The 25520-nt window shown below is 40.7% G+C and overlaps 1 protein-coding gene across 1 annotated transcript in view; it reads left to right on the forward strand.

The window, feature by feature from the left end:
- LOC143715762 (complement C2) overlaps nt 1-14072 on the forward strand; it is a 70539-nt gene extending 56467 nt beyond the window's left edge. The window contains exons 15-19 of the mRNA XM_077207502.1: nt 1280-1356; nt 1507-1598; nt 5314-5446; nt 5601-5650; nt 13744-14072. Coding sequence (XP_077063617.1) covers nt 1280-1356; nt 1507-1598; nt 5314-5446; nt 5601-5650; nt 13744-13902 — 511 coding nt within the window. The 3' untranslated portion in view covers nt 13903-14072. The remainder of the gene's footprint in view (nt 1-1279; nt 1357-1506; nt 1599-5313; nt 5447-5600; nt 5651-13743) is intronic.
- The last annotated feature ends 11448 nt before the right edge of the window (nt 14073-25520 follow it).

Here is a 25520-nt window from a genome sequence, read left to right on the forward strand (position 1 = left end):
TAGAAAATGTGATCTGTAGATGTTGGTTGTGTTTTAACATAGTCATTATATCACAATCATTTGACCTGAATCACTGAACTCATACAGAAGCCAAATTCTGAGTTAAGTGTACCTTATGGATTATTGCAGCACTGCCATTGTAGAGCATACCTTTTTTTTCAGCTTTTTCAAAGAAATCTAAATGATAAATACAAAAACTTCTTCAAAAAATCTTTCAAAAAGACATTTGTATTCAGGCACACACAGACATCAATATTTAGCGTATGAATCTCAGCAATGGTGACAAACAGATCACCTCTGTACATAAGCTCATTATTTAATCATGCAGCAATGCATGATGGGAGCCATGAATGAGTTTTGATTGGTGGCATCCAGAATGCACTGCAACATGCTTTATAATTGTCACCATTGTTGAGATTCACAGGCTGATTATGTGATGTCTGTGTGTGCCTACATAAACTAAATATTTTTTAAGTTTCTTTTTTATTGATTTGATCATTTGGATTCCATTGGAAAGGCTAAAAATGGTATGCTCTACAACAGCAGTGCTGCTATAATCCTTAAGGTAAACTTAACTCAGAAATTGGTTTCTAAATGAGTTCAGTGATTCAGGTCAAATGATTGTGATATAATGCTTATGTTAAAACACAACCAATATCATCAGATCACCTTTTCTATTTGATCATCTGGCTGTTATAACTCATGTACAGCAGCCAAACATAATCTAAAGTTAATGATGTGAGGGTCAAGAGCCCAACTAAAACAAACACTCATCTCCATAATGGTGACATTAAATTCCGGTTTTCTCCTTCAGTGATTCTGCTTGTTAACATCAGGTATCTTCAATAATGCTCAATCATCACTCAATTATTCACTTAATTATCTCATTAACTTTAACACTGCTTCAGTATTCATTTAACACTCAGCTCAGAGTTTAATTGGGTCGCTTAAAATGACTTTCATGATGTTGAAGTTATTCGTTAAACAAAGTATGTTTGTTTAACGAAACCCAGTTATGTGGAACCGGTGGAACCTTTTTACATAAAAAAGTTTAGTAAAGCCAACACATCATTTTTTTGAGTGTTTTGTTTTTATCTTAAATGTTTGCTATAAGTAAATAAATAAGGCTTATAAACAGCTGTTGAGATGGTATTCTCAGTGAAACGGAGTAAAGACTTGGACCAAAAACAGTATTCCATATGTCATGGCTTAACAAGTAGACTGCCTTGGAGTTCTGTATGGCCAATTAATGCTTTACATCTTATAACTTTCTACACAGGCCCATTTGTTTACCTTGTACCAAATCATCAAACCGGGCTCTCAGAATGGATCTAGACTCTACGTGTGACGAGCACAGTGAGTATTTATAAAATTCAATTAATATATTTCTATGAAGATTTATAGTGAATAACATCAAAGTTCAAAACATACTCAAACTCATAATCCTTAGCTAAAAGATAAAAAAAAATATTATATGATGAAATGATTATTTGTGTGCATGACCAGAGAGATCTCTGCTCCACCTGGAAGAGACTCCGGCTCACTTCATCAGACAGGGAACTCGTCGATCAGACACCCACATTCATAGTGGTGCAAAAGTGAGTGCTGTCCTTACAAAATTACAACACTTTAATATGTGTTGTGCCTTTATTAGATAATAAATTGTATATGAGTCAGAAAACAACAGGGAGTTGTTCTCACTGGCCATTCAATAAGTATCGAAGCATTCAAATTGAGATCTGGTGACTTTGGGGGCCATTCGAGTTTAGTGAACTCATTTTCGTGTTCAAGAAACCAGTTTCCCTCACAACACAGCCTGAACCATTGATACAAGGCAGGATGAATCTATGCTTTCAAGTTGTTGCAGGAGACCCATCTAAATGTTGCAGGAGAAATTGAGACTAGCAGACCAGGCAACGTTTTTCCAATCTTCTATTCTTAGGTTTTATTGAGCTGATGTGAATTACAGCCTCAGTTTCCTGTTCTTGGTGTTAAGGGAAAATGTAACAAAGAGATGAGAGAGACCATGGGGAACTTCTCATGTCCAGCCCCAGCTCAAGAAAGAATATTGCCAACCAAAGGTAAAACTGAAGCGTAATTCATTAAAACAGGAAAAAAAGGGAATAAAAGCTTCAGGAGGGAGCAAGACCAAAATAATAAACAAAACTATCCTAACTAAATTTTAATCTTCTTAATTACCTATAACAAAAATAAAGTGAAAAGAAAAACAGCAAAACTTCAGGTGTCTACAATCAGCACCTGAAGAGAAAATAAAGCGGGAAAACACAAAAGCAACAATACACAAAAATACATAGCAATTAACCTTAACATATGCACAAGAGAAAAACAATATGTCCTTGGACGTAACATATGGGATGAAGATCCAGAGAGTTGCAAGGATCTCTGAGCGACTTCTTTGTCACTTTTGCGTTGTGACATGTTGCTCCATCATGCTGGAAAATGCACGGATCATCACCAAATTGCTCCTGAGTCATTGGGAGAAGTTTCTCTTGCCGGACCTTTTGATACCATTCTTTATTAAGCAGCATTTTTGGGCAGAATTGTGAGAGCGCCCACTCCCAGAGATGTGAGAGGACAGAACATGAATGGCCTCAGGATGTTTCGCTGTTGGAACGACACGGGACTCATGGTAGCGTTCACCTTTTCTTCTCCAGACAATCTATTTTCCTGATGTCCCAAATAGTGGGAAGTGAGCTTCATCTGAGAAAATAACTTTCTTGATGTTTGTCATGGAGAGAAGTGGCTTCTTTGCTGCTCTTCTTGACACCAGTCCATTATCCAGAAGACTTGGCCTCAATATGCTTAAAAATGCATCACAGCCACCTGCTGACAATACTGAACAAGCTCTGCACTGGTGGTGACACGATTCTGTAGCCATTTACTCATTCTGGACAGTCTGGGACATCCTGAAACATTCTTCACTACAGTCGAACCTCTCTCCTTGAAGTTCTCGATGATGCGGTAAATGGTTCTTTTAAGCGCAATGTCCTTTGCAGCAATTTTCTTGCATGTGAGGCAATGTTGATACAAAGTGATGATGGCTGCAAGTCTTTTTTTGGAGGCAACCATTGCTAACACAAGAACACAATGATTGGAAGCACTTCTTTCCTTCCTTTAATGCAATAAGTTTGCTCTGTTAATTCAATCGGAATGATAGAGTGATTCATTCACACTTTCTCATGAGCTATTGATATGATTAGTGAAATGATTTTAGATGCCAGGGCCAAAAAAACAACAACATATTTTGGGGTTTTTGTGATAAAGTGAAGCTTTTTGCTGTTATATAAAATGTATCTGATCCCTCTGCACAATGATCTAGAAGCAATGTGCATCCAGGCAGCAAACTTCATTTTGCAGGGATTTCTTTGCACAGAATTTGTCACTGCCTAATCTTCTGGCCACAGCTGTACATAGAGCAACAATTAAAACAGGAAGAACACATCTGTAATGTTCGGAATCCACTGAAGACGAAGATGAAGATATCAAAGTTTATTTAACAAGAACTTACAAAAGCCAACAATACAAAACAGCATGCAAGGCACAAAAATGTGCATTAACCACAAACAATAACCAACACTGCACATTGACATGAGCGGAACTTAAATACACAGAGGAATAAAGAGGACAACAGCTGAAGACGGTGAGTGGTGATTATGATTGCTGGCAGGTGCGAGTAATGGTGAAGGAGGTGCAGGTGTGGGCCAAGGAGGATGCTGGGAACTGTAGTGCAGACAGGGACTAACACACGACAGTGACGATGACAGTGACAGAGACATTAGGTGTGTTCGACATCTGATGTAACTGATCGGCGAGAGTTGCCGCGTGCAGGCGGAGAGGAGCTGCAAACGGAGACGTGAAGTCGGACACTTTCTGGTGCATACTTTACCACAGCTGAAGTGAATAAATGCAATATTTGCAAAATACACAGATGTTTCAGAGACATTTTCATTCAATACTTTATGTACTGCTTCATACAGCGTCTGTTTGAACAAGTATAAAGTTCAACATAAGCCTACAGCTACTATCAATGAAGTGGAATTAACGTTTTTTAATCAGTTTTATTTTGATAAACATGACACAATATAACATTGCGACTACATGAAAAGAGTGTTTACTGTTATAAAACACTGATTTGTGAGCTTTAGTGGAACTAAAGGTGTGAGAATAAACATGAAAAAAACGTGATCGTTGTCATGCGGTGAATCCGGCCAATCGTGGAACAGCTGTGTCGTCATCAGAGCTCGTGCAGCCGCTCTTGAGAAGCTGCGCTGGCTGAGTTCTCCGGCTTCTCTCGAATTGCTCTCGCGGTACTTTGATGGCATACGTCACAGTCACGTAGCGTCGGCGCTGTATCAAGTCAGACAAAATTTCTAACCGGCATGCACTGTTTCAAGTCAGCCACCGATCGATCTGCGCAGAGCTGCATGAAGTCGAACAAGCCTGATGACAGTGACGATGACCATTAGGTGGTGACTGTGACAACATCCTTTGTGAATAAACATGTAGGACTGAAGGACAGTAGGCGTGTTTCCGTTACAGATTTGCACAAAACTTTTGCGATTTTTTTCTAAATGTCTACAAAAAACTATTGCGAAATGACACCGTTTCCATTAAGCGATGTTATGCAACTAAAACGTATTTTTTTCCTCTCAAGATAAGTCATTCCAAAAATCATGCCGTCTGATATTGGTAGATTTACTATATCCCAGCCATTGCACTGGCCATTATTATTAATCGTATGTGTGTTATCCATGCTTTAATGGTAAGGAAAGACCCTTATACTAAGTGCGGCTGGTGTTTCTGGGTGTTTCTCCCTCATATCTGCTTCGAGGTCTTGATTGTGGCATTTCTTTGAGGTTTAGACTCCAGTATTCATGTAATTCTATTGTCTTTTATGAATTTAATAAAGAACTCTGTCTTTTATTCTATCCAAACATACCGCGTCATCTACGTCAGGTGACCTGTAAATGTGCAAAACTGTTTTCATTGCAGTTTTGCAAAATATTTATTTTTCAAATTGCCTGAAAAACCACCTCATGTGAGCGTAAAAACTTTTTTTCGATAAATGGGAGTTTTTGTGAAATTGATGTGTTTCGCAATGTGTTTCAATTTGCCCAATTTGAAGGGTAATGGAAACGCAGCTAGTGATAGACTTGTGTTCAATAAAATGGAAATAAAACAAACAATAATTCACTTGTAATGTGATTACTTGTGAACCATTTGATTAATTAATCAGCGCATCCTATAATTTAGTCGATTATGTATATCATAATATAAAACTTTCTTCCACAGAGAGGTGAATGCTTAAAGAAAGCAAGATCCACCTTCCCTGCAAACAGCAGCGCATCACTGTCAGAAGTGATCACAGACAGGTTCATGTGCACTGGAGGAACAGAGACCATCAGACATGAAATGACTTGCAAAGGTTTGATTTAAGAAATAAAATAAAATAAATTATATATATATATATATATATATATATATATATATATATATATATATATATATATATATATTCGTATATTCATATTCATATCTACACACTGAGATCTACACATAATGAGTGCAATTCTTTGCAGGGGATTCTGGAGGAGCTCTCTTTCTACGTAAGAGGATGCGATATTTTCAAGTGAGTGCTTTGTAGTTTATTTTCAAATTTCTTTCATCTTGATAAAGAGAGAGCCCCCGAGGTGGAAGTTAAAGTGCACAGCAAAAAACTAAAATAATTATTTATTTATTTTTGTCCTAATAATACTTTTACTTGAGTCAAAACAATGTAAGATAATATTACGTGTTTTTAAAGAATATGTCTTGATATCACTGGCAAATAATAAGACATTTCTAGGATGACTTTCCACTTCATATTCCAATACTTCCAATATGCATATTGCAATATACACAATATTTATCACCAGGATAAGTGAATTGGTTCCCAACCCTGCTCCTGGAGGACCCCCAACATGGCACGTTTCTTTGGCTCTCTAATCAAACACACCTGATTCAACTCATCAGCTCATTATCACATTGGTTAATGAGCTGATGAGTTGAATCAGGTGTGTTTGATTAGGGAGACAAAGAAAACGTGCAGTGTTGGGGGTACTCCAGGAGCAGGGTTGGGAACCACTGAATTAGAGAGATCCGTGTCCATAAGTGTGAATATGTACAGTAGTGGCAAAAAGTGATGTCTGGAGCAGATATTTGTTTTTAATGACCCTAAAAGTTTGTTTAAACCATCAAAATATGAGGAAAATATAATTTTTTTTAAAATATGATGGAGCAAAAAAATGCATAGCAAAAACAAAAAAGCTCATGGGGAAAAGCTTACACTGACTACAACATAGAAATTATAAACGCATGCAAAAACATATTAATAATTGATTTTGTATGACAGCCTCATTTTGAATAAGTACTTACTGTGTACTAGTACTAAAGTACTAAAAAAGTATGTTCTATATAGTATGAATGTGTATAGTATGAATGTAATCCAAATGACTACATCCGCTATGTTGTCATTACAATGTGTTGCGTCGTTTTACTGCCACTCATAAATCTCCTGTGGCCTCAATCTAACTGAAAGTAGTCATCATCTTCAGGAGGGTCAATCGGGACTGACGACCCTTCGGGTGGCCATGGCGGAGAGGACCCTTCGGGTGGCCATGGCAGAGAAGACCCTTCGGGTGGCCATGGCAGAGAAGACCCTTCGGGTGGCCATGACAGAGAAGACCCTTCGGGTGGCCATGGCAGAGAAGACCCTTTGGGTGGCCTTGGCGGAGAAGACCCTTCGGGTGGCCATGGCGGAGAAGACCCTTCGGGTGGCCATGGCAGAGAAGACGCTTCGGGTGGCCATGACAAGGAAGACCCTTCGGGTGGCCATGGCGGAGAAGACCCTTCGGGTGGCCATGGCGGAGAAGACCCTTCGGCGGAGAAGACCCTTCGGGTGGCCTTGGCGGATCGGCCTTCGTGGCCTTTCCATGGGAGCCCGGTCTGGTCACTAAGGCCGAGGACGTATAGCCCCTTCCCAAAATTTTCTTGGGCGGAGCTATAGGTTTAGGCTCAGGGAATGGTTCAGGGATAGGCTCAGGGACAGGCTTTGAGGCAGGCACAACGTCAACGGTCTCTGGCCAGCAGGCGCGACGTGAACCGTCTCTGGCTGCTGTTCCTGATCCTGATCGATTGCTCCTGTCTGCCTAGCTGTCTGCTGTGTTTTGTTTGCTTCGAGGCTGTAAGCTCCGTCTAAGCCTCGTATTAGCATTGTATTTCTTTCTGTTTTGAACCATCATTTACTACCATTTCTAGTTGTTTATACTACTAAATACAGCTTAGACAACATCTCAGATTAACCTGACATCGCTAGCTTCCGTTATTGTTAGCACAACACGCTAGTAACTCGCTAGACTGTTAACGCGCCACCCGTGCGCTCAGTTATTTATTTGTTTTTCTCTCGCGCGCCCACGCCTCTGAGTTCATAAAAAGCCCAGGTGAGTAAGAGTCAGTCAACAAACACGGTGAGTAATGTCTTGTCCTGTTATTGTCACCTGCACTTCATGTTACATGTTTAGTATAGCCTTCCCCGTCGGCAATATAGGGTTTATATGTGATAAATGCAAGGAAACAGTCAGGCTGACAGAGAAGATTTCAGAATTAGAAACACGCATCCAAACTTTAATTGAGGATAGTAAGTGTGCTAGAGCTTTAGATTCTATTTTGGATGCGCCTAGCATAGTGAACTCTTTACATGATTCGGTTCCGGCTGAATTATTGCCTGTGCAGCCAGACAGATGGGTGACAGTGAGGGATCGCTCTAGTCGCGGATCAAAAAAACACTCTTCTGTTCCGATTACCACAAATCGATTTGCCCCACTCAGTTAAACACCCACTGAGAATTCTGTTGATTGTGCCCTGGTAATTGGCGATTCTATTACACGGAACGTGAAAATAGGGACACCAGCCAACATAGTCACATGTTTGCCGGGAGCCAGAGCGCCTGACATCAAAGCAAATTTAAAAGTGCTTGCTAATGCTAATCGTAAATTCTCTAAGATTGTTATTCACGTCGGTACTAATGATGTTCGACTCCACCAGTCAGAGATCACCAAAATTAATATTAAAGAGGTGTTTGAACTCGCAAGTAGGATGTCAGGCAATGTGATTGGCTCTGGCCCCCTTCCTGTTCGAAGGAGTGATGAGATAGTTAGCAGATTGTCATCACTCAATGGCTGGCTGTCTAAGTGGTGTCCGCAAAATAATATAGAATTCATAGACAATTGGAAAAGTTTTTGGGGCAAACCTGACCTGTTGAAAAGAGATGGTATTCATCTCTCCTGGGATGGTGCTGCTCTTCTCTCTAGTAATTTGGCTCATAGTCTTAGAGACAAAACATGACAATCTGGGGCTCAGGTCAGGAAGGAGACAAACTGGCTAAACCGACCGTCTGCTAGCGGCCTCGCTTCACCAAGGTCAGATAAATCCCATCACATAGAGCCTCTTTCAACTAGATATCATCATATAGAGACTGTGTCTGTTCCCCGAATTTGGAAATCCAAAAAACGTCCAAACCGATCTAAGGTTAAAAATGTAATTGATATTCAACAAATAAAAAATAGATATAATACAGATGAGCAAACGATAAAGCTTGGGTTGCTGAATATTCGATCCCTTACTTCAAAAGCGCTCATAGTTAATGATATGATTTCAGATTATAACCTAGATGTGCTGTGTATGACAGAAACCTGGCTAAAACCAGACGATTACATTACTTTAAATGAGTCCACCCCCCATGATTACTGTTATAAACATGAACCTCGCCTGAAAGGCAAAGGGGGAGGTGTTGCTGTAATTTATAGTAATATTTTCAAAACCACTAAAAAATCTAGTTTTAAATATACTTATTTTGAAGTGTTGGTGTTTCATGTAAAAATATATAATGTAAACGATAAATCAAGTTTGAGAATTCTGCTGGCAACTGTCTACAGGCCACCAGGGCACCATAAAGATTTTATCAAAGAATTTGCTGACTTTCTATCAGAATTAGTATTGACTGCAGATAAAGTCCTAATTGTTGGTGATTTTAACATTCATGTAGATAATGGAAAAGATGCAATGGGATTGGCATTTAAAGACATTCTTAACTCTATTGGAGTTAGACAACACGTGTCAGGACATACTCATTGTTGTAATCATACTCTAGATCTAATATTATCACATGGAATCAATGTTGATGCTGTTGAAATTCTGCAGCAGAGCAACGACATCTAAGATCATTATCTAATCTCATGTAAATTACATTTAGCCAAGGCTGCAAAGCCAACTCCGTGTTACAAGTATGTTAGAACTATCACTTCTGCCACTAAAGATTGCTTTATCAATAATCTTCCTAATCAGTTTCATCGTCTCAGCATCCTAGATAGCTTAGAAGAACTTGATATTGCAACAGAAACTTTTAACTCTCTCCTTTCCAGCACTTTAGACACAGTTGCTCCGTTGCGCTTAAAGAAGATTAAAGAAAATAGTCCAACGCCGTGGTACAACGAGCACACCCGGGCCCTTAAGAGAGCAGCCAGAAAAATGGAGCGCAACTGGAAGAAAACAAAACTAGAGGTATTTCAGGTTTCATGGAAGGAGAGCTCGATTGCTTACAGAGAGGCTTTAAAAGCTGCTAGATCTTCTTATTTTGCAACCCTATTAAAAGAAAATAAACATAATCCAAGGTATTTATTTGAAAAAGTGGCTACACTAATGAAAAAGAAAGCTTCAAGCCCAGAAGTTTCCAAGAAACACAGCAGTAATGACTTTATGAACTTCTTCACTTATAAGATTGATAATATTAGGGATAAAATTATAACTATGCAACCGTCTACTACAGCATCACATCAGGGAGTGCATTATAGTCTCCCAGAGGTAAAATTTGATTCATTTCTTGCCATAGGAGAGGAAGAATTTTGCAAACTCGTTAATTCATCTAAATCGACAACATGTATGTTAGAGCCTATACCGACTAAACTACTGAAAGAGATGCTTCCAGAAGTCATAGATCCTCTTCTTAACATCATTAATTCGTCTTTGTCTCTGGGATACGTACCAAAAACCTTTAAGCTGGCTATGATTAAACCGCTTGTTAAAAAAACGCAACTTGATCCTACAGAATTAGTCAATTACAGGCCGATCTCAAATCTACCTTTTCTGTCAAAGATACTAGAAAAGGCAGTATCCTCACAACTGTGTTCCTTTCTTGAAAGAAATGGTATCTGCGAGGATTTCCAGTCAGGATTTAGACCGCACCATAGCACTGAGACAGCTCTCATTAGAGTCACAAATGATTTGCTCTTATCATCTGATCGTGGTTGTATCTCTCTATTAGTGTTACTTGATCTTAGTGCTGCATTTGACACCATTGACCACAACATTCTCTTAAATAGACTAGAAAACTATGTTGGCATTAGTGGAATTGCATTAGCATGGTTTAAATCATATTTATCTGACCGCTATCAGTTTGTAGCAGTAAATGAAGAGATGTCTTATCAATCACAAGTTCAGTGTGGCGTACCACAAGGCTCAGTACTAGGACTGCTGCTGTTCACTCTGTACATGCTACCTTTAGGAGATTTCATTAGGAAACATGGAATTAGCTTTCACTGTTATGCTGATGATACTCAGCTCTATATTTCTTCCAAACCTAACGAAACTCACCAATTCATAAAATTATCGGAATGCATAGTTGATATCAAAAATTGGATGACTAGTAATTTCCTACTACTAAATTCTGAAAAAACAGAGATTCTAATTATTGGACAAAAAACTTCCACACGTAATAACCTAGAATACTGTTGAACACTTGATGGCTGCTCTGTTAAGTCTTCGTCGTCAGTTAGGAACCTGGGTGTGCTCTTTGATACCAATCTTTCATTTGAAAGTCATGTGTCTAGTGTCTGTAAAACCGCATTTTTCCATCTTAAAAATATATCTAAATTACGTCATATGCTCTCATTGACAAATGCGGAACAACTTGTTCATGCGTTCATGACATCAAGGCTAGATTATTGTAATGCTCTACTGGGTGGTTGCCCTGCACGCTTAATAAACAAACTACAGCTAGTTCAAAACGCAGCCGCTAGAGTTCTTACCAGAACCAGGAAGTACGACCATATTTGCCCGGTTCTGTCAACACTGCATTGGCTCCCTATTAAACATTGTATACATTTAAAATATTGCTGATTACTTACAAAGCACTAAATGGTTTAGCTCCCCAGTACTTGAGCGAGCTCTTAACGCATTATAGTCCTTCACGTCTATTGCGATCTCAAAACTCCGGCCTAATACCTAGAATATCTAAATCGACTGCTGGCGGTAGATCCTTTTCCTATTTAGCACCAAAACTTTGGAACAATCTTCCTAACATTGTCCGGGAAGCAGACACAGTCTGTCAGTTCAAAGCTAGACTAAAAACACATCTCTTTGACCTAGCATTCACATAACACTCTATAGACTTCTATAATTCAATATTAGGCTGCGTAGATTAGGTCAGCCGGAACTGGGAACACTTCCCTTAAATCCTGATGTACTCGTTACATCATAAGAAGAATGGCATCTACGCTAATTTTAGTGTCTTTGTTTATCCCGAGGTTTTCCCGCAGCCTGCCGGATCCAGGCCATTTCCAGATCTGACGAAGGACTTTCGCCTGGACCTGATGACAATGCAGTGCTGAAGTGCCAACTAGCCTCTCCCTATGGAGGATCCCTATACCACTCTAAAGATAAAGCGTTGCGGAATTTTTCGGTTCGCGTACCTATCCAAAGTGATAAGATAAAATAAAATTCTCCATCAAAATTTATAGACAAGACAAGTAGTTTGTTTAGGCATGGTTTGTAAGGAATTACAAACCTGCGCACATATATTCAAACGCAGATAACTATAGAATCAATTCTTAATGCGCATGTGAACGCCATCAGCGTCTATCACAGGTTCACGTTTAAAGTCTGTTTAGAGAGAACGGTGTGGTCTTAGCGGCCCCTAATTTAATAACAAATGATCATTTAGACGGAAGTGAATCAATCAAAACTAACTTTAGCTGGAAAAAACATTTTTCAAGAACCACTATAAAACCAAACCAATCTCTGTTACCTTAAATTATATGTTTATCTCTGTAAAGCTGCTTTGAAACAATCTACATTGTTAAAAGCGCTATATAAATGAGGATGACTTGACTTGACTTGGCGCGGCAGACGCGACGTGAACGGTCTCTGGTGCGGCAGGCGTGAAGCGAAGCTCAGGCTCGGCAGACATGAAGTGAAGGAACTCAGGATGGAATGAGACTCTGAACATGCGGTCTCGGCGGGACGAAACCCAGGACGAAGACAGGAGGTGTGGTGAGGAAGGCTGGTGATGGTGGTTGAGTGGAGATGTCATCTTCAGCCTCACCCACAGTGATGGCTGATCCACTCAACAACAGCACACGATCCAGGTATTGAGTGAAAGTACCCGGGATCACTGATGCTTGCTGGTGCAGCTGATCGTCCAGTCCGTACCAGAAGACAGTTTTTAAGACATCATCTGCCCAGCTTACCCCATGAGAAAGCTCCAGGAACTCGGCAACATATTCGTCGATCTGGCGGCCCTCCTGGAAGCAGGTCACCAGTCGAGTGACGGTATCTGAAGAGGAGAGGAGAACGACTATATTACGTTTTAGGTTGGTTGTTCTGTAACGGTTGCTCTGTCGATGAAGGCACGAAGAGGAAGATGAAATGTTTCCAAGATACTTTAATAATCCACAAGGTAATACAGACCTCTAGTGCAGACACAACTAAACATATACAATAACTGACACTAAACTGAAGACAGGCAGGAACTAAATACACAGGTGATGACGAGACAGTGACAGACAGCTAAGAAAGAACATTAGTATCCAAGCTGATTGATGACGATGGTCGCTGGCAGGTGCAGGTAATGGTTGAGTGAATTGATTATATATTATTTCACGAGTTCACCCTTACATCAATTAAACAGAGTAAAGATTATGCATATTTGGCGTGCTGTCCGGGGGGAGTGCTCAGAGAGAATTTTTGCCCGAACCCAGAGTACTCCCCCCGTTGTAAGTGTATTAAGGACTAGAAGTGAGGAGATGGGGTGGTGAAGGGATGTTGTTAAACTGTCAATGAACGGAGGTAAGTATGCTGTGTATATATACACCTCTTGACCTGTTGATTGAGTTGATTAGCAGAGTGTGCTCCACTCGTGTCTAATTAAGTTTGATTATCTGAGTGTGCTCCACGTGTGTTTAATTAGGTTTAATTATCTGAACATGCTCCTCCCGAACTTTGTTAATAAAACATAATTTAGAATAAATACAAATGTAATTTTCATCTTTTAGTTTGTCGAGATTTAAAGTGTAGTTTTTGAAGAGTCAGCATGTACGTGCTCTATTACGTAAGAACAAGTCTATGATTGAATCTGGAAATAAAGCAAAACAACTAAGAAAAAGTCCTCAGATGGAGTATTCATAATTTATAGCAAAATATCTAGAATTAATTTGATCTCAAAGGTATTCATTAAAATAAGTTATTACTGAACAACAAATTTGCGACAATACGGTTGCGGGACTAGCTAGTTGATTTCTTCAATGATGTATCGATAAGTGAAGCAGCGAGTTACATTATTGTTTAGGAAAAACACCCCAGAGCAAAACTCATGACTTCTCAAATCATTTGACTTTTGTTAATCTCCCACAGGTGGCAGTCATTAGCTGGGGTACTAAGAAGACATGTGACTCAAAGACAGCTGTCAGAGATAACCGGCCTCTAGACGCCCGGGACTTCCACATCAGTGTGTTCTCAGTGATGCCCTGGCTCAAGCAGCACCTTTACAAGGAGCTGGAATTTCGTCCTTAGCATAGCGGGGCCGACTGAAACACAGGAATGCATAAGAAACTATGCAGATTTGACAGATTCCTGAATGTTTTCAGAGTGCATGGTCGATGAGTGAGCTGGGATTACAGACATGCTTTTGTCAACTGATTTTATCGGTTCAAGATAATAAACAAAAACAGATTATTATCTCATTTATGATGACATTTTTTTATAATTCAATTGGAAGATTGTTTGTATTAGGTAATTGGTTGACAGGAGACAATACTAATCTAATGTTCTGTCAGGACCATTATCAAAGATTGACATTTAGCATAGAGTTTAGGTTGGTCATATAGATCGGTTCTAGGCAAGAACCCCCTGTCCATTAATGCAGTGCAGAATGGATAAGAGCAGGGATAAAAAAAAAAAAAACCTGTTAAACAGAACCCAAACAACAAAATGTATTACAGATATCATTAGTGCTATTGATGACAATAATGTAATGGTATTAAGATATGTCATAGGACAGGTACTGACTGTGGACAAGAGGAAGAGCTGGGGAATGGTGGAGGGTAATAGCTCCTGAGCAACACAATGAAGGCGCTGAAGAATAACTGAAAAACTTAAATGGAAACGCTGTGATAGGCGTTGTGTTCCTACAAATGTATTAAACTGACTTTAGGCCAAGTTCAGTACAGCATAGAACCACATTACTCTTATTTTTTCTTTAGTGTACAGTATGCATACAAGTGTGTATGTACTGTAAGTGCAAAATTCAACAGAATGCACTGTACTGCAGGCTTGTGCACAATTCAGAATTGAATTGAGAATGACTCCTGAATTCCAATTCAATTCTTGAATTTGAATTGAATTTGAATTGATGTCAAAAACAGGATCTAGAATTACAATTCGAATTTGAATTAAAGGAAAAATAAAGAAAACAAATTCTAAGAAATTCATATAGATATTTTAAGTGAAGTGTTTAACAATGAAGCTTTACAGTATATGTCAGATATGATTGCATTACATATTCTATAAATGATATTAGTTTGAAGTACTTGTACAGATTACATTAACAGGAAATATTTTAACCCAGCAATGAATGTTAAAAGCTCTAATCACAGAACAAATTGTTAAATTTGATTTATTGTAATTTTAATTTTGTGGAACATGAAAGATGTTCTCCTGGGCGGAGGAATATTGTCTTCTGCGTGTAATGTTTTGCTAGAACAGGCGGCAACTTATTGGTCATACTACGCTTGCTTTCCAATGCTAAAGCCAAACATTGCAATACTTGGTCATGGCGCCAAGTAAACCGACCTTGACCTTACATCCTGTCAAAATGTGCCTTAATGTGGCAGGTGATGAACACAAAGGACAAGAGGGGTCCTCTCCTACCCAGAGGTTTAGGTTCTGCGGTGATGGGAGAACATTATATGTTGACCTAATAAGTAACTTATAACAGTAAGCAATTACATTTCCAAAGTAACCTTCGCCTTCGCTTCGCTTTCGGGGGCAAAGCGTACCAATATCGGTTCTTCCGTTCGGCCTAGCTCTCTCCCCACGCACATTTACCAAATGTATGGATGCAGCTCTAGCACCGCTGAGGCTCCAGGGCATCAGGGTGCTCAATTATATCGACGACTGGCTGATTCTGGCCCAGTCACAAGAACTGGCGGTTCGGCATTGAGATGCCGTCCTCGCCCACATTCAAAGCCTGGGGTTGAGACTCAACACGAAAAAGAGCGTGTTGACACCAGCCCAGAGAACCACGTTCCTGGGAGTCGTGTGGGACTCGGTCACGATGCGGGCACGATTGTCTCCTGCACGAATCGAGTCTATTCTGGCCACAGTGTCCAGGATAAAGCTAGGCCAAGCCATTACTGTGAAACATTTTCAAAGAGTGTTGGGGCTCATGGCAGCAGCGTCCAACATTATTCCATTTGGCCTGCTGCACATGAGGGCCCTCCAGTGGTGGTTGAAAACCAAGGGGTTCTCCCCGAGGGGGGACCCGTTCCGCCTGATCAGGATTACGCGCAGATGCCTTCATTCCCTACACTCTCAGAAAAAAAGGTACGAAAGCTGTCACTGGGGCTGTACCTTTTCAAAAGGTACACTTTAGTACCTAAAGGGTGCATATTGGTACCTTAATGGTACATATTAGCACCTGAAATCAGAGGTGGGTAATCCAGGGGTCAGAAAGTAAAAGTCCTGCCATAGTTTATTCCACCCATGAACTCAGTCAGCTGATTTCACTAATTAGTTATATCTCCTGTCTGAATTAGCAAATCCAGGTCAAGTGATTGGAACAAAATACTAAGGAGGACTTTTACTTTCTGAACCTGGACTTTACACCTCTGCATAGCAATGCCACATGTCAGCCAAGAGCAAAGAAATAAACCAGAACTGGACCTTATCGTAGCCAATAATAAACAACTCCACAAACAGCATTACCAGCTTCACTTATTACTAACCAGACTGACTTTATTTCTGTCAGACGTCTACACAAGTTTTTATTGAGAATTAACAGAGGTTTAACTCTGTTTTTCATTTGAAGTCACCATATCAGTGATTCGTGTTTCCATTAGTTGGGCTCTTAACTCTTATTGTATATTTTGTTTTTTTTTGGCTGCTGTGACAGTGTGTTTGTCAAACACATTTGGAGCAGCAAAGAAAGCAAAAGTGAAATGAGATCAGGTGATGATGGTTACCTGTTGATGGTTTTATAATCTTCATGAAACAGACTGATTCAGTGAGATATTTTAATCTAACAATGATATTTTTCACATAAAATACCTTGTGTTACTGCAGCATGAGATCTAGCAATAATATAACAATAAGTTAGAAGACCTTAACGAACATGAGCACAAAAAAGTCAGTTTATAATGACACACACAGACATAAACAATCAGTGTATAAATCTCAACAATGGTGACAATCAAAAGTACTATGCTGCAATGCGTGCTGGATACCACCATAGTACAAAACTCCCAGCATGCATTGCAACATGAATAAATTATGCTGAATTGTCCTATAATTTAGTTTGATTCTAAATATTTGCTATTATTTTTTTCTGTTGTTTTTGTTGTGAATTAGTAGCTTTTCAGTGATGTTCTGAATTAATCTGTTTATCTAAATATTTGTGACTGTCACCATTGTTGAGATTCATGTGCTGATTGTTGATATCTGTGTGTTTCAGCGTAAGCCAAATTTTTTTGAATTCATTTTTGGTAAAATGTCTAAACTGACTGTTACATTGCTGGACCTCTTGCTGCAGTAATACAGGGTTTATGATGTGATTATATTAGTGGAACAAGATAATTGTTAGATTATAAAAATCTCAGTAAATCAGTCTACTTCATGATGATTATTAAACCATCACTAGGTAACCATCATCACCTGATCTTATTTCACTTTAGCGTCCTTTGCTGTTGCAGATGTGTTTAACAAACACACTGTCACAGCAGCCAAAAAAGACAAAATATATAATAAGAGTTAAGAGCCCAACTAATGGAAACACTAATCACTGTTATGGTGACTTCAAATGAAACAGAGTTAAACCTCTGTTAATTCTCAATAAAACTTCTGTAGAAGTCTGACAGAAATAAAGTCAATCCGGTTAGTAATAAGGGAAGCTGGTAATGCTGTTTGTGTAGTTGTTTAATCCTCCTCTGCTGAGACCTTCACAGATTTAATGTCTTCTTTTCTCTTCCATTTGATTTCATCTAAGGCTGTAGCTGAAATTACTCCATATTTAATATACACATATGTTTTGGCTACGATAAGGTCCAGTTCTGGTTTATTTCTTTGCTCTTGGCTGACATGTGGCATTGCTATGCAGAGGTGTAAAGTGTTGAAGAAAGTAAAGTAGTATTAGTATTTTATTCCAATCACCTGGATTTGCTAATTCATTCAGGAGATGGAACTAATTAGTGAAATCAGCTGATAGGTGGAATAAACATATGGCAGGACTTTTACTTTCTGACCCCTGGATTACCCACCTCTGATTTCAGGTGCTAATATGTACCATTAAGGTACCAATACGCACCCTTTAGGTACTAAAATGTACCTTTTGAAAAGGTACAGCCCCAGTGACAGCTTCCGTACCTTTTTTTCTGAGAGTGTATCTATGTGGAAAAAAGCTTGGTTTCTGTCCCAAGGTCCAGTGTTGGGAGCGTCATGTCGCCGGAAAACCGTTTCGACAGACGCCTCCCTCACGGGCTGGGGCGCGGTCATGGACGGCCTCTTTACGACAGGCATATGGCAGGACCATCATTCCTCCTGGCACATAAACTGCCTGGAGATGTTGGCGGTACTCCGAGCTCTGAGGAGCTTCCTGCTGGGCCTCAAAGGTCATCATGTCCTTGTGAGGTCAGACAATATGTCGGTTGTGGCCTTTATAAACCATCAGGGGGTCTGAGGTCTCGCCCTCTATGCAGACTGGCGCATCAGATCCTCCTGTGGTCCCAGGGGAAGCTCTTATCTCTAAGAGCAACATACATCCCAGGGAGTCAAAATGAGGGAGCAGACATCCTGTCGAGACAGGGGCTGAGGCCAGGGGAATGGAGACTCCACCCTGAGGTGGTGGAGTCAATATCTCAGAGGTTCGGCCCAGTGGAAGTGGACCTATTCGCGTCTCGAGAGACGACCCACTGTCCACTGTGGTTTTCCCTCACTCATCCAGCCCCGCTGGGGTTGGATGCCATGGTGCAGACGTGGCCGAGGCTGCATCTGTATGCATTTCCCCCGAACGCTCTGCTCCCGGGAGTTCTAGAGAGGGTCCGTCGCGACGGGATCAGTCTACTGCTGGTAGCCCCGTTGTGGCCGGCCCGAGTATGGTTCTCAGACATTGTATCGCTCCTAGACGGCCCTCCGTGGGAGATTCCTCTCAGGAGGGACCTGCTGTCACAAGCAGAGGGCTCAATGTTTCACCCTCGGCCCGAGTTATGGAAACTGTGGGTCTGGCCCCTGAGGGGGCACAGTACCTAGAGGCCGGCCTATCAGCTGGAGTAGTGGAGACCATACTCAGCTCCAGAGCTCCCTCCACGAGGAAATTGTACGGCTTAAAGTGGAATGTCTTTACCAACTGGTGTAGAGAGCGTGAGGTGGATCCAGTTAACTGCCCAGTGGCTTCAGTTCTGGAGTTCCTCCAAGATCGTTTTTCAGCTGGTCTTACCCCGTCCACACTCAAGGTGTACGTGGCTGCCATTGTGGCTTTCCACGCTGCACTGGGTGATGGACCTCTTGGGAGACAGCAGTTGGTCGTACGTTTCCTCCGTGGGGCCTGGAGGATGAGACCTGCGGCTCGTTCCAGGGTTCCCACATGGGACCTGGCAGTGGTTCTCGAAGGGCTGGCCGCGGCCCCCTTCGAACCATTGGAGTCGGCTGAGGCCAAGAACCTTTCCCTGAAGGTGGTTTTTCTGTTGGCCATTACTTCTCTGAGGAGGGTAGGAGATCTCCAGGCGCTCTCTATATCTAACGGGTGCCTGGAGTTTGCTCCAGGCGACATTAAAGCCATCCTACATCCCAGGCCGGGCTATTTGCCTAAGGTGGCATCCAATTCGGCACGGCCTACGGTTCTGCAGGCCTTTCATCCTCCACCTCACGTGACGGCACACGTCGCCTGTACGACTGTAACCCTTGTTCCCTGAGAAAGGGAACGAGGACTGCGTCCCTTCGCCACGCCTTCCCCTGCCTGGGAGCGCTTGCTTCATCACAGAAGCTGACATCTCATGTGAGCCGGCGTCCTTTATAGCTTCCGCTTGTATGCCGTCACACATTACGTCATGACGCAACACCAATCAGAGATTGGCTTAGTTTCATTCATACTTCAGAGGCGCTACGCTGAGGGGCGTTCCCCCAAAGTGTCAATCGACGCAGTCCTCGTTCCCTTTCTCAGGGAACAAGGGTTACAGTCGTAACCCGAGGACGATTTTTACACAAAATGAATTAAAAGAAAATGTTTAATTCTGAGATGAACAACACTTGTTGAATTCTACATGCAACGTAACAAGGTCCTGTGACTGTAGCATAACTAACACAGACAAATCACATAACAAATCACAGTGTCATCCAACACAATGAATTGAAAATGTATATGCTATCAGAACATACAGTAGAACAACAAGAAGGCTATACGGTCTTTTAAACCAGAAGGAATAACAGGATTGGTGAGATTGAAGGTGAAGTCAGCGGGACAATGGGGATTGGTGCCAGCCTCCGTCAACAGGAATCTAGACGATGTGGTGGCAAACTAAATCTATCACTGAATAAGAGACAAACATTTCCGATTGTCTTTGATGTTTATTTTCTTGCAAGAAAAGGCCAGCAGTCATATAGTCACACAGAGTGGCTGCAGAGTGTGACAGTGAAGGGAGGGCATCCTTCCTCTTTTATAGTCTTGACTCCCAGAATGTTATCTAGGCCAGGGGTTTTCAAATTGGGTGAATGTGAGCCTCCCCTTACAGTGGGTTAGGACAGCCAAGCCACAAGTCAACAAAACATGCATAACATGTGTAATGCAACGAGTAGCAATGTTTCGCCGATGTTATGTGGTTTGCCTGCCTTCGCTATACGTGACACGAAAAGATGCTTATGTCGCCTTCATGTTAATAGTGCCAAACAACTGTATTATGCCTTTTTGTGACTGCAAATCATCACGCTTACTCTCAAAATAGAGAGAGTAGTGGCTTGTTCACTAAATTTGTGTGCTTAGTTTCAAAGTGACGCCAAAGTTTGCTTGGTCTCATGCTATCATTTGCTAGCACCTCCTTGCAGAACACACACACACAAACACACACACACTGCGGCAGAGGTGCAGCCTCGGACCCCGACTACTCAGGATCATATTTCCTACGTTTTTTGATGGGATCGTGTCTCATCCCTTAATGCTGACTTTTGTTGAAAATTTAAACATTTATTAGGCTTCAAAAAATATAACAACTTTTAATTTGTTGTGGTGGTGATGGCGCAGTGGATAAGACACATGCCTTTGGTGTGAGAGACCTGGGTTCGAATCCACTGTGAGACACCAATGTGTCTCTGAGCAAGACACTTAACCCCTAGTTGCTCCAGAGGCGTGCGACCTCTGACATATATAGCAATTGTAAGTCGCTTTGGATAAAAGCGTCAGCTAAATGAATAAGTGTAAATGTAATTTAAGTTAACTTAAAACAATCCTCACTTAAACCCATAATAAATGTCATATTTACCTGTACCTTTCCTGTCCAACAGGTATGAAATATACAGAAATTGAATAAAGTTTTAAAATAGTTCGCACTGCATAAATTATAAATGAAATATAGATTAATCCTTATTAGAGCTACAAGCGTTCTTTAGTCAAGAGCAGGGAGTAATTTTCTCTGTTCCCTTTGTTCTTTGGTTAACTTTACGGACAGAGGGAATGAGTGCCGCTGTCACTTTAAGATCTGCCGCATCTCATTCTCTCACTAAAGGCCTCATTCAAACTTTTATGCGGTTTGGCCGTTCATTTAAATGACAAAAGTGGTTTGGTGGCCTGATAATGCAAACTTTGAAACAGATTTCAAAGTGCAAGTTTTTGAAAACGACAAAATACTGTTATCGTAGCTTGCATCTATATGTGTGACAAAACAACTCATATAAAATAAAGGAAATGCAGAATAAATCATATTACCTATATCACAACAATATAATAAAAATTTACACGTCATCTATTTAAAGAGGTGATAACATGCTGGCCTTCACTTGAACATGGACGATTCAGCACCTGACCCATTAACACTCACTCATGTACGATATAAACTTAAAGAAGAATAAAACGGTGTTATGAGATAATAATATTACAGCCAAATCATCTTAACAGCATAATAACACCAACAATCGAAACAGTGACAATGAACTGAGGGACCCAAGGAACTTAAATAATGGTACAAAAAAGGTTAATAAGGAGACACAGCTGAACTAAGAGGACTAATCATATCAGTAACCACGAAAACTCATAAATGGCAGGAATCTAGACAAAGCAAACACATGTGACTGAATAAAAACAAAACAAACTGAACGTGACTGTTACAGTACCTTTGCTGTGAATATAACACCAAACATAGAACATTTATTCACAAGACCAACGCGCTAATAATCCCCAAGAAACTGATAAAGGTAAACTGTAACACAATTGTGAACTTATATCACGCAATTCTGAGAAAAATTACCTTGTTATCCAGTGTGTAAACAACCCAGCCAGCACAGCCATGTGGGGCCCAAATGGGTTTGACCTGGGCTATCTAACTGGGACCCAGACAGTTTTGTCCTCAGTTTCCATGTAGGCCTCACATGGGTGTGCCCAGATGAAATAAACACTGCTCAGTGTGCACACTACAGGCTGTTATATGTAACACTGAATCAGTGTTGGAGTTAATGAGATAATTAAGTGATTGAATAATGATTGAGGATTATTTATGAACACCCGCTGTTAACAAGCAGAATCATTGAAGGAAAGAAAAACACAAGAATTACTTCCAGCCACATCTAGATGAAATCAACTGAAGATAAAATACATTAAATCTCTCAAGATCTGATTAAACAACTCCACAAACAGCATCACCAGCTTCATTTATAACTAACCAGACTGACTTTATTTTATTTCCGTTTTAATTAAATCAATAGTTGTATTTTAAAGTCACCATGATGGTGGTTAGTGTTTTCTTTAGTTGGACTCTTGACCCTTGACTATGTAAAATAAAATTGTCTCTGGCTGCTCTAATTGTTCGTAAAAATATATTATTAAAACCACATAATATATTAATCATAACCATCATAATCCTATATCCTTTACATCAAAGCGGACACGGAATAAGATCAGGAATTCATGTAATTACATGATGACATCATCATCACCAATAAACAGCCAACATCACCTGATCTCATTTTCTCATGCTTTTTTTAGCTACAATAACTGTGCTTTATAAACACACAATTATAGCAGCCAATGAAAATTTTATATTAAGGAGTCAAGGTCAAGACCACCATCATGGTGACTTTAAAATACAACTATTGATTTCATTAAATGGGAAATTAAATAAAGTAAATCTGGTTAGTTTTAAGTGAAAATGGTAATAAGTGTACAGCCATGCATTTCCCCTTGTTTGGTTTATTCCAACCAAAATTCAACGACTGCCCGGTGTTGGAGTTTGACGTCAAACAAACATTGGATTTAGACATCAACCCGACTTACATTTTCAACCAAAATACAACGTCTGACCGACGTTGTAGTCTATATCCTGTGCCTGCTGGGATATCACCCGTATAAAACTCACACATAACATCAGTGAGTTAAGCCACGACATGATGATTATATGCAATCAGCTTACAGCATCTGATTGCATTTTCTCTTGCTGTTCTTGCCATAACAAACATCATTATTCAATGTCTTAATTATCTCATTAACTCCAACACTGATTCAGTGTTACATTTAACAGCCTGTAGTGTGCACACTGAGCAGTGTTCATTTCATCTGGGCAAACCCATGTGAGGCCTACATGGAAACTGAGGACAAAACTGTCTGGGTCCCAGTTAGATAGCCCAGGTCAAACCCATTTGGGCCCCACATGGCTGTGCTGGCTTGGAAACGTGTCATGTGGCTTCATCTGAGGAGAGACCTGGAAATAGGAAGCTGCATTCCTTCTCTGGGTACATTCCCACTCCTGTTGAACCAAATGAGCTCAGTGCATGCAAATGTAATCGTGTCCGGGGTGCCCCCTGCAAAGAATAAGTCATCTGGTAACATTCATTCTGGCCAATTCAGAAGAAGAAATGCTGAAGAAAGAGATTAGGGGGTCGAAGAACGAGGTGTCTTGCTTGTCAGCTGTGGTGAAAGAACCAGTGACTCATGATCGTCCCATTACGCACAGTTCAGCTGCGACTGCAGAGAGCAAAATCCCAAACAGACCACTGAACAAGGCTAACATTTTCTGTTACAGATGAGCATCTGAAATGTGACTGTACAAAGGAAGGAGCCAACTGGCTGCTTGCGCTGCTTGTTCTGAAACTGCTGGCATTTGATTTCTGTTGGTTAATTATTATAACAAGCTGATTGCTTGTCTCTTTGTCTGTTAACTGTTTGTATTATTTTGTGAAGCGACCATGGTTTCTTTAAAGGCGCTATAAAAAATAAACATATTATTATTATTATTATTAACCCGGGACCTCACGATCCCAAAGCAAAAATCATACCCCTAGACCAATGCCATAAATTCAGTGAGGCTCACCTCAAAGACAGAACCCGATCTGGCGTTGAGATACTAAAGTGTAGTTGTTTGAGCATCAGAAACCACTTGAAGTCATATTACAGATCAAAGGCAAAGCTTGCCAGACAATCGCCAGTGGCCTAATGAATAAGGCATCAGCCTCCGGAGCTGAAGATTGTTGACTCAAGTCCCACCTGGGTCGTCTTTGATGGACTACATTTAAGTTGGCCGACGTCGAGTACTATGTGGGTATGGCCGTAAGCGAAAACTGCTGCCAAAATTGGGCTATTTAAAAGGTTAGACCATTAGTGAAGAAAACTTCACTAATTTTTACCTTCTCACAAATCTGTATTTTAAGTAGACGCGTTGCTACTTTTTATAAGAGCCGCGTCTGGATATTATTGGAGTTTAAATTGCATAAGCACTTAAGTGAGTCACTGGCCAACAGCTAGTTTCGATCTCTGACATTTGCGGATTATTCGAGGGTGCTGTGTTAATTGCTGGTCCGAGACAGCTGTCCTCACTCAGTAATTTGAGCACATTATATCTACAGGTCCTTCTCAAAAAATTAGCATATTGTGATAAAGTTAATTATTTTCCATAATGTAATGATAAAAATTAAACTTTCATATATTTTAGATTCATTGCACACCAACTGAAATATTTCAGGTCTTTTATTGTTTTAATACTGATGATTTTGGCATACAGCTCATGAAAACCCAAAATTCCTGTCTCAAAAAATTAGCATATCATGAAAAGGGTCTCTAAACAAGCTATTAACCTAATCATCTGAATCAACTAATTAATTATAAACACCTGCAAAAGATTCCTGAGGCTTTTAAAAACTCCCAGCCTGTTTCATTACTCAAAACCGCAATCATGGGTAAGACTGCCGACCTGACTGCTGTCCAGAAGGCCATCATTGACACCCTCAAGCAAGAGGGTATGACAGAAAGAAATTTCTGAACAAATAGGCTGTTCCCAGAGTGCTGTATCAAGGCACCTCAGTGGGAAGTCTGTGGGAAGGAAAAAGTGTGGCAAAAAACGCTGCACAACGAGAAGAGGTGACCGGACCCTGAGGAAGATTGTGGAGAAGGACCGATTCCAGACCTTGGGGGACCTGCGGAAGCAGTGGACTGAGTCTGGAGTAGAAACATCCAGAGCCACCGTGCACAGGCGTGTGCAGGAAATGGGCTACAGGTGCCGCATTCCCCAGGTCAAGCCACTTTTGAACCAGAAACAGCGGCAGAAGCGCCTGACCTGGGCTACAGAGAAGCAGCACTGGACTGTTGCTCAGTTTTGCATGTCATTCGGAAATCAAGGTGCCAGAGTCTGGAGGAAGACTGGGGAGAAGGAAATGCCAAAATGCCTGAAGTCCAGTGTCAAGTACCCACAGTCAGTGATGGTCTGGGGTGCCATGTCAGCCGCTGGTGT

Source organism: Siphateles boraxobius, unplaced genomic scaffold, assembly GCF_051911475.1.
Source record: "Siphateles boraxobius isolate OS27281-9 unplaced genomic scaffold, OSU_SipBor_1 6, whole genome shotgun sequence".
NCBI lineage: Eukaryota > Metazoa > Chordata > Actinopteri > Cypriniformes > Leuciscidae > Siphateles > Siphateles boraxobius.